Here is a 10424-nt window from a genome sequence, read left to right as displayed (position 1 = left end):
AGATCAATCCCTTCCTTTTCTAATAACAACCTGCAAAAATAAACTTATGCATGAGTAGCACTCTAGGGCTAGAAGTAGTACTCTCCGTTCTATAGACTTCTTTTTTTCGCGCAAATGCATATGTTACATACATGCATCATCGTTATGAACTTATGATAGTGCACATCCTTCCAGAGAAAGATAACTGTATTTCGGCACATATTCGTTGACACTAGGAAATGGGTTTTCACTGCTTATCGAGATACTGAAGGTAGTACTGTCGATCAGAATCTATTTTCCGTGTAGACTGAACATTTTCTGCATTCTGCATATCAGGCACTTGGATTTTCACATCATGAGGTGCTAGCTACGTGGAAATCAAGATGGCCAAGGAACCTAGAGACCGCCCTACCCATCCGATCGATGAAACTCGTAAGCGAATACCATGGCCATTTCTCTGTAAAAGGTTAATTGACTTGTATGATGAAATGTAGCCGAACCTTTCCTTTGCTTGCAGCATTTGAGGCACTTTATGATGGCTCATGGCATGGAGTTAAGTGTATAAGGGTCAGGGATGGCGGTCTCTTCGTTAAGTTCGTCTACTCTGGATCCACAGTGGAGCATAATGTTAGCGGGGATCATCTGCGCATGCGATCCAGAAAGGCGACATGCTTCGATTGCTTGCATGTTCTCAAGCCAGGTGTTAGTGTCTCTGTACTATCACCCAATGCCCTCCAAGTAAGTTCGACAGGAGAAAACATATCTTCCGTATGTCGGGTTTACGTAGCTGTTCTGTTCTATCTCCCAAAAATACATAATGTTTTTTTTACAGGAATGAGAAAAAGCTCATCATATTTTGGTAGAACAAAAAGAATTACATAATGTGCTGAATGTGAAAACTTAGATGCGATCACAGTACTGTCTTTGGTATATCAATGTTATTTGATAGCATCATCAGTTGATTACTTTATCAATGTTATCCATGCAGATATTACCGTGTCATGATGATGCAAGGCTCGTCGCAATCAAGAGAAATCATAATGCAGATCAGTGTCTATGCATGTTTGGTGTTATGCTCTACAAGAATCAATGTCCTGGCAACACTGAAAAGGGAAAAATGATAACTGATAGTAAAGAGGAGGTTATGACCCTAAGAAATATCTTCCTCTTGCAAAAACTCCAGCCGAAGGAGCTCCTGGAGGAAAGCATACAATGGAGTTGTACGGTGGACTGCCTCTCTCACAATAGAAGCAAGCTCTTAAGTGGTAGGTTCTCTTCAGAAATTGCACATCTCATAGTACTGTCTACTCTGAGGGGAATGGAGTTCAGCATCAAGCTGGTAGAGGGTAAGATCATTTATCGTATCATCAAAGGAGACAAAGCACGATACAGTCTCGATTCCATGACCGTCCCTCCAGGATTTGGCAACAGCATGGATATAATTTCATTCCAACCGCATGATGAGACTTTACGCCCAATTACCAAAAATGTCCCTCTCACTCATCCAAAGAAGGACAATCTCACAGAAGACACGAGTTTTGTTTTGAATACTGAATTGGCTATTCCATTAGAATACATGAGATTGGATGGTCTAATCGATGCTTTCTGTGCAAACAAGCACAATCCAATCACTGTGAAGACTGAATTGGATGTTCTATCTGATGTTTTCTCGTATGAGCAACTGGACATGAGGCGCTCAAAGCGTCTCAAAACTCAACCGGAGCGCTTTATCAGTTATGATGCACCTAACTTCGATCGTGACAAGTGGAAGAGGCGTGGTGCATCATCCACCAAGCATGATAAACTTCAAAGAGCTTCATATCAAGATTTATCAGTTAAAGTAGAATCAAGCTTGGAAGAGGTCCCAGTGAACATCACACCAAACCAAGCAGCTGCAGGTGCTTTCGTGACCAAGGAAGACTCAAGCTCCACAAAAAGGCAGCGTATGAGCACAAGAACTCCTGTGAAGGAAAAATCCATCTCTGAGGAAGCGAAGGCGAAGAGCACAACTCAAGAAATAGCTTCGTATCGATATTCATCAGTTGAAGTAGATTCAAGCTGTGAAGAGGTCCCAGCAAACATCACACCGCACCAAGCAGGTGCATGCACTTTTCTGGTCAAGGAAAAACCAAGCTCCACAAAAGAGCAGTATAAGAGCACAAGGAGAACTCCTGTGAAGAAAAACCCCAACTCTGATGTAGTTAAGGAGAAGAGTACAATTCAAGAAACAGCTTTAGATTCTCCTATTCCTCGGACACCTGTAAAGAATAAGGAGAAGAATCATCGCCCGCCTATGTCATTTCAACGGAACTCATTTACTTTATCATGCAGCCTAAATGGCAATTCTGAGCCAGCATTCTGTCAGAAAAGTGGTAGGAAAAGAAAGGAACGCATGTCTGAAAGAGAATACAAGCAAATGATAAACCAATGCATAGGAAACATCCAGAGTGAAATGGAGAGGGACTTTGAGTTCCCTCTTGATGTCCCTGTGATGAATTACCATCAGGGTGCTTACCAAGAAGAGGATTTTACGTGGCCACCTTCTGCTGATAGTCCAGATGAGAAGGATGAGCTTGATGATCTTGATGATCTTTGGAAAGAAATGGACTACTCATTGACCACAGTAGCACTTCTTGAGCAAAATCAGGTCTGCGTATTCTTTTGTAATTGTTCAACTTTCTCATGAAATGGTTTAGAACTTTTCGAGAAAATGAAAGGATCCAGAATTTGGCAATATACAAGCAGTTGTGTCCCTTTCTTTGGTTATGCACATCTTTATTCCTTATTATTTAAGATACTGAGATTGTGGTCATTCTGATATAAATAAGTCTGTCTGTACTGCTGATAAAGCTATGTACAAAACCTTAGGAATTTTGTAGAAATGATTTAAGTAATGATCAGTATATGTAGTATTTTGGGGAAATTGTGGATGGGTTAGTCAGACCCTTTCAGGTCCTCCACACCCTCATATATATATAGCTGAACTAGGTACATGTTAACTAGTACAGTGGAATACTCTAGAATCTGGTAGGACACTAGCCTAGACTACAACATTCACTGGAATGTTCCAGGCACTCCTAGGACAGCACTAATATACTATTACTCCTTGGAATATTCTGGGCTCTCCTAGGTCAGTCTCCAACACTCCCCCTCAAGATGGATGATAGATATCTATCATTCCCATCTTGTTACAAGCTGAACTACACTCTTTATTTCCTAATCCTTTAGTTAAACAGTCTGCAATTTGTTCGCTAGAGGTTACATGACTTATCTTAATTATACCGTCATCCAACTTCTCCTTTATGAAGAAGCGATCAATCTCCACATGCTTGGTTCTATCATGTTGAACAGGATTGTTTGCGATGTTGATTGCCGACTTGTTGTCACACCACAAATTTAAAGGGCCTTTCCTCAACAGTTTCAGTTCTGAAAGAAGATTCCTCACCCATAACATCTCACTCAAACCCTGCGACATAGCTCGTATTCAGCTTCAGCTGTTGACTTTGAAACCACTTGGCTGCTTCTTACTTCGCCATGACACTAAATTTCCCCCGACAAACACACAATAACCAGATGTTGATCTCCTATCATCCAAGCAACTTGCCCAGTCAGCATCACAATGCCCATCCACATTTAGATGACCATTCCTTTCGAACCATAGTCCCTTTCCTGGACTACCTTTCAAGTACCGGAGGATTTGGTTGACCGCATCTAAGTGTCCGCTTCTAGGATCATGCATGTATCTGCTCACTACACTCACGAGCATATGAAATATCAGGTCTCGTGTGACATAGATAGATGAGCCTTCCAACAAGCTACGGTACTTCTCTTTGTTCACTTGGTTCCCAGTTCGGCGCATAATTTGTGGTTTTGATCAATAGGTGTTGATGCAACCCGACACCCAAGCATGCCTGTGTCACTAAGCAAGTCCAATACATACTTTCGCTTGGAGAGAACAATCCCTTTGGGGGATCTAGCAATTTCTATGCCAAGAAAGTACTTGAGTTGGCCAAGATCCTTTACCTCAAATTCCTTGCGTAGGCTGTCTTTCAATCGTGATATCTCCACCTCATCATCTCCGGTGATTATGATATCATCAACATATACGGCAAGGATTGTAATCTTGCTATTTGAGTGCCGATAGAATACCGTATGATCCCCATTACACTGCTTATATCTCATAGCACATATAACTCGTCTAAATCTATCAAACCATGCCCGTGGAGATTGCTTAAGGCCGTATAGAGATTTTCTCAACCTGCATACCTTTCCAGATGTTCTAGGAGTGGAGAAACCAGGTGGGATATCCATGTATACTTCCTCCTTTAAATCTCCATGCAAGAATGCATTCTTGACATCCAAGCTGATGCAAAGGCCACCCGAAGTTAGTTGCACATGAGATTAGGATCCTTACCGTGTTCATCTTTGCCACCGGCGCAAAAGTCTCATCATAGTCAATCCCATATGTCCGACTATGTCCTCTCGCAACTAGTCTTGCCTTGTACCTTTCAATTTTCCCTTCGGATTTTGTTTCACGGTGTAGATCCATTTACACCCAACAACTCTCTTTCCTGCTGGAAGATGTACAAGTTCCCAAGTTTTATTCCTTTCGAGAGCATTTAACTCCTCTATCATGGCCTCACGCCACTTGGGGTCTTGCTTTGCTACTTTCCAGTCTCTTGGGATCATCACAGATTGCAATGATGCGATGAAGGCCCTGTAGTTCGTAGATAAAGATGCATATGATACATAATTAGCAATGTCATGCTCCTCCTGGTACCAATTTGGAGGTTTTCTAGCTGCAGCTCGGGTTCCTTTTCTTAAGGCAATGGGCAAGTCCATTGAATCCCTCGTAATAGATGGTCCTGCGTCATCAGACAATTCATCAGTTTCAACACCTGTTGGAGCATGTTGCTCCCCATGCACCTGTGTGTCACTTGTCGTGGGAGCCTGTTGTTGCACATGTTGCTCCCCCTGCACCTGTGTGTCACTTGTCGTGGGAACCTGTTGTTGCTGCTTGCTCATGCTGCGATTTTCTCCGTGTATACACTTTCAAGTTCTCTTCCTCGTTTGGCTTTCTCCATCTCTCCTCACTTGTAGCTTGTCTCCTTGTAGACACCCTTAGATTTTCTTCCTCATTTGGCTTTGTCCATCTCTCTTCACTCGTAGGAGATGGAATTGAACCAACAACAACTCTGGATGGTTCATGTTCCTTTGTCCTCAAAAGTTCACTCTCCCCCTCTCGACTAGCTTCGATTGTGCTAGGAGAGTCAAAGTCAAACAACGAGCTGAGGTCCGTCTTCTCTCCATAGAACGGCTCGAGACTCTCTAAATGTCATATCCATGCTAACAAATGTTCTCCGCTCACTAGGGCTCCAACACTTGTAGCCCTTTTGTCCAGATGGGTATCCAATGAAGATGCACTTCACAGCACGAGGATCCAATTTTCCCACCGAAGGTCTATGGTCTCTAACAAAGCAAGTAAACCCAAACACCTTTGGCGGAACGATGAACTCATTTTGGCCATAGATCATTTCAAATGGAGTCTTCATCCCAAGCACTCTTGAGGGCATCCGGTTGATGAGATAAGTAGCAGTCATAACCGCTTCACTCCACAAGAATTTGGGCACATTCATGGTAAACATAAGTGATCGAGCCACCTCCAACAGATGACGATTCTTCCTTTCAGCTACTCCATTCTGTGGAGAAGTATCAGGACATGAAGCTTGATGAAGTATTCCTTTTTGGGAAAGAAAATTGCCAAATTCATTGTTCACATACTCCGTCTCATTATCTGTCCTGATAATTTGAATACTAGCGTTGAAGCGATTTTGGACATATGCATAGAAGTCCTTGAAGCATGTAAGCACCTCACTTTTATGTTTCGAGAAGATATATCCAAGTCATTCGGGAGTAGCAATCAATGAAGGTGACAAAATACTTCATCCCGCTAACGAGAGACCACCGGGGAAGTCCATACATCGAGTGAATCAGTACAAAGGGCAACGTGCTCCGCAGTCCACGACTCACATATGATGTCCTGGTGTGTTTTCCAAACTCACATGCATCACACACAAGTTTTTCTTTGTCCACCTTCTTCATTTCTTCAGGGAATATCTTACTCATAGTATCAAAGGACATATGGCCCAATCGACAATGTTGGAGTATCAACCTTGCCTCATCATCATTGGTAACAACCGTGAGAGCGAGTGCACAACGCTTCATCGGTTTCCCTTCTATCCAAGTACCACAATCCCTTATGTCTCACACCTATCCCAAGCCTCCTTCCAGTCTTCCTCTCTTCAATTGTACAATTATATCGATCGGCAATTATTCGACAATCAATATCATCTACCAAAGAGCTCATAGACACCAAACTCACTGGAAACGATGGAGCATATAATACCGAAGACAATGTAATGGACGGAGTGCATTTCACCGTGCCGACCCCTTTCACGAGGTTGATAAGTTCCATCGGCTGTTTGGATTGTCTCTTTATGCATGGGTGGATGTGGAGTATATGATGCAAACTCACTCCACTTACCCGTGACATGTGCTGATGCTCCCGAATCCGAGAATCCAATTTGAACAAGTTCCATTTAATGCGGGAGCCTGACTTGAGATTGCTTCTTCGTTTGTGCAAGATTCACACAATTTCCTAGGACGAGTTGTTTTTCCACTTTGTTTTGGAATTTCTGCACTCTCCCTTAATTGTCTCAACTTCTCAATCTCCTTGAGCAATTGAGTCATTTTCTCAAGTAGCTTCTCAATTGTTTGATTCTCCCCCATTGATCAATATTGCTGAAAAACACCAACAAACCAGCTTATGTGCTTCTTCTCTTCTCTGCTATATTTGACCTACTCTTGCAGATCTCTCGACCCCTCTGGATCTTTCTTCTTGCTGCACACGCAGCTTAGGTCTCTCCTCTGTCCTCTACTCGCACACGCAGAAATCAGCACCTTTGCTTCTCCCTCTTCACTGCAAGCCACAAGCAGCTGCACCTCACCCAGCTGCTCCCTTCACCACCACACCGAACTTTGCAAGATTCACCACCACTCCGAACGCTGCAGACAGTTGGCTCCGCACCTTTGCAGCAGCTCACATCAACACTTCTACCTGGGCAGCACTCCACTCCTTTGCCCGTCTGTTGTATTTCCCCTGGATTTTGCGGAACTCCACCTCACTCCACCGAATCACCACAGGCAGCCCGTAGCACACACCATCACTGCCTCTAGCTCTGATACCATGTAGTATTTTGGGGAAATTGTGGATGGGTTAGTCAGACCCTTTCAGGTCCTCCACACCCTCATATATATATAGCTGAACTAGGTACATGTTAACTAGTACAGTGGAATACTCTAGAATCTGGTAGGACACTAGCCTAGACTACAACATTCACTGGAATGTTCCAGGCACTCCTAGGACAGCACTAATATACTATTACTCCTTGGAATATTCTGGGCTCTCCTAGGTCAGTCTCCAACAGTATATCACCGTTTTCGCATGATATTCCTTTATTATCTGCATTTTGCGGGGTCATTATCTGCTATTTATCAACGGGAATTAGCTACAAGTTTAACATCTACTCCTAGGTCATAAGTTATTTTGTTGCAATTATTTGGTAAATTATTTGGAGTGCAATCGACGCAATGTTAAACATCTTGTGCCATAGGAATATTTTGGTATTTCACTTCATTTGATTGACCGTCTTTGATTTTTGCATAAGACCACAATAAACGGACTATGGAAGGAGCTTTATTAGCACATCTTTGCAGTCGTAATGCCGTGAATTGCTTGATGTTCATAAGAAAGTATGGTCCTTTTTTCTTCCGCAATTTGGTAACAAGTTACAAACTTCCAGGGCCCAGATTCAGAAGCAGTTCATGAGAGCACTGCTGGTTTAGGAAAAAACGGAGAAATACCATGTCATCATGACTGCATACTGGATGAGGAGCATGGACTGGTGTGCAGATTATGCAATGTTGTATGTACTGAGGCAAAGGATATATTTCCAGAAATGGTACGTCCAGTTAAAGCAATTACAACTTCTTTTCACTATTTCCAATTTGGACTCGTCTTTTTTTTAGGCATCTTTGGACTCATCTTTGACAGGATGCATAATATTTTCGATTCATGCAGGTCAATGGTAATGACTATAATAAGAAGAGACCTGGATGCAGTAATTTTTACCATGATGAGCATGTACTTGATCCTTCTCTTTTTGCAATCCTGGGACCAGAGCTTTCGGAATTGAGGGGCTCTGTGAACTTGTGGAGTTTAATACCCGATCTCGAGCCTAAACTGCTTCCTCATCAAAGGAAGGCGTTCGAGTTTATTTGGAAAAACTTGGCGGGATCATTGCAACTTGAGGAAATGAATAATCCGACAGCCAGTACAGGTGGCTGTGTGGTTGCACATACTCCTGGATCCGGGAAAACACTGCTGCTGATCTCATTTCTTGTCAGTTACTTGAAGGTTCACCCGAGAAGCCGGCCGTTAGTTCTTACTCCAAAATCTGCTATCCACACATGGAGGAGAGAATTCGAGAAATGGGGTATTTCACTTCCTCTGCATGTGCTTCACCATGCTGACAGAAGTGGCAAGCCAATGGGGGATATTGATCCTAGGCTGCAGGCAATGTTAAGCAATTTTCGCCAGTCGTCCTGGAAAAATATGCGACTTGTGGATTGTATGGACAAGTTATGCAAGTGGCACGAGAGTCCAAGTATTCTCCTCATGACGTACTCGTCGTTCTTAGGGATGACGAGAGAAGACACAAGAATGTCGCAGCGAGCATTCATGGCACAAGTCCTGATCAACAACCCTGGGCTGTTGATCCTCGACGAGGGACACAACCCCAGGAGCAACAAATCGAAGTTGAGGCGGGTGCTTATGAAGGTGAAAACTGAGTATAGAATCCTCCTGTCTGGTACAATCTTCCAGAATAATTTTGAAGAGTATTTCAACACCCTATCTTTGGCCAGACCTCGGTTTGTCAATGATGTCATGACTGCACTTGTCCCAGAAAGGAAGAAGGAAACCAGCAGCAGGAGAGCTAAACATATAGAAGCAGTGACAAGGCGCATTTTTGTGGAAAGAGTTGGGCAAAAGATGGAGTCTAGCGACAATTGGGACCGGGTAGATGGCATCAATTTGTTAAACGAGCTTACATGTGGATTCATCGATTCTTTCGAAGGGTCAAAGCTAAGCAGCCTTCCAGGGATACATGCATATACCCTTTTCATGAAACCCACTGACATCCAAAAGGAGATACTTTCGAAAATAACGATGGCTACGTCATGTGGTGGCCGTTACCTTCTTGAGGTTGAGCATCTCATCACAATTTGCTCTATCCATCCATGGCTTATGAAAAACACCAAATGTGCTAGCAGTTACTTCACTCCAGCAGAAATAGATAAAGTTGACAAGTACAAGAGGGACTTGGCAGCTGGTTGCAAGGCCAAGTTTGTCATCGATCTGCTGCACAAGTCCTCCTACAGGGGGGAGAGGGTGCTGATATTCTGCCACAATGTGTCCCCGATAAACTTCTTGGTCAAGTTGATCGAGCGTGTCTTCGGATGGCGCCTCGGGGAGGAAGTCCTCGTGCTTCAAGGTAACCAGGAGCTTCCTGTCCGTTCCGACATCATGGATAAATTCAATGGTGACATTGAAGGAAAGAGGAAGGTGCTTATTGCTTCGACAACAGCCTGTGCCGAGGGTATCAGCTTGACAGGTGCATCAAGGTTGGTCATGCTGGATTCAGAGTGGAACCACTCCAAGACCAGGCAGGCGATAGCGCGGGCGTTCAGGCCTGGCCAGCAGAGAACCGTGTATGTCTACCTTCTCGTGGCATCTGGTACATGGGAGGAGGAGAAGTACAGCAGCAACCGGAGAAAAGCTTGGGTAGCGAAAATGGTCTTCCATGGACGCTATTTCGTTGATCCGTTGCAGAACGCCGTGACTGCTATTGATGACAGTGTTCTCAAGGAACTTGCGGATGAAGACAAGACCAAAACTTTCCATAAGATAGTTAAGCAGGACTGACCGACCAATGCTGTTCTACCTCTGCCTGTTCCTCTATCCTACATGGCTATTTTGTTTTTCTAATGTGTAGACCTGCCCTGTAGCGTTTCTACACGGCCTCATGTTTTTTTTTTAATCTGGATAGAGCCTCATGTATATATAGCATGTATGGACATTCTCTAGTATGAACCTATCTGTTATTTTGTATGCTCTTTTGCTGGTTCTAGACTTCTAGCAAAGATTTTCTCTGAGCTAGATGAATTCTGACCAGTTATCAGTTACAGAAATCTGGCACAAAATTCAGACTCAACAGCAACAGTTTGTTCCTTTGGCATAAGAGGCGGTGCTATTCATGTTTGTCGACGACAGGTACGTATGTGTATCTCCCTTATGTTTGTTGCAAGTGGATCCAGTATTGATG

At 43.4% G+C, this 10424-nt stretch overlaps 1 protein-coding gene across 1 annotated transcript; it reads left to right on the top strand.

Annotated features, from left to right (window-relative positions):
• Positions 1 to 362: 362 nt before the first annotated feature.
• Positions 363 to 10216, top strand: LOC124673202 (SNF2 domain-containing protein CLASSY 1-like). The gene is made up of 5 exons (XM_047209322.1): positions 363 to 411; positions 497 to 717; positions 968 to 2626; positions 7842 to 8000; positions 8120 to 10216. The coding sequence occupies exons 1-5, from the start codon at positions 363 to 365 to the stop codon at positions 10022 to 10024; spliced, it is 3993 nt and encodes a 1330-aa protein (XP_047065278.1). The 3' UTR covers positions 10025 to 10216.
• Positions 10217 to 10424: the final 208 nt, after the last annotated feature.

Source organism: Lolium rigidum, chromosome 7 (assembly GCF_022539505.1).
Source record: "Lolium rigidum isolate FL_2022 chromosome 7, APGP_CSIRO_Lrig_0.1, whole genome shotgun sequence".
Taxonomy (NCBI): domain Eukaryota; kingdom Viridiplantae; phylum Streptophyta; class Magnoliopsida; order Poales; family Poaceae; genus Lolium; species Lolium rigidum.
Note: the sequence above shows the minus strand (reverse complement) of the source record. Positions and strands in the feature narration are given on the sequence as shown.

Excerpts from the sequence above, each read along its gene's own strand:
- LOC124673202 (XM_047209322.1), top strand. The coding sequence starts at position 363 with ATGGCCAAGGAACCTAGAGACCGCCCTACCCATCCGATCGATGAAACT. Across the intron at positions 412-496 it reads CCATCCGATCGATGAAACTC|CATTTGAGGCACTTTATGAT; the intron begins GTAAGCGAATAC and ends CTTTGCTTGCAG. Across the intron at positions 8,001-8,119 it reads AGGATATATTTCCAGAAATG|GTCAATGGTAATGACTATAA; the intron begins GTACGTCCAGTT and ends CGATTCATGCAG.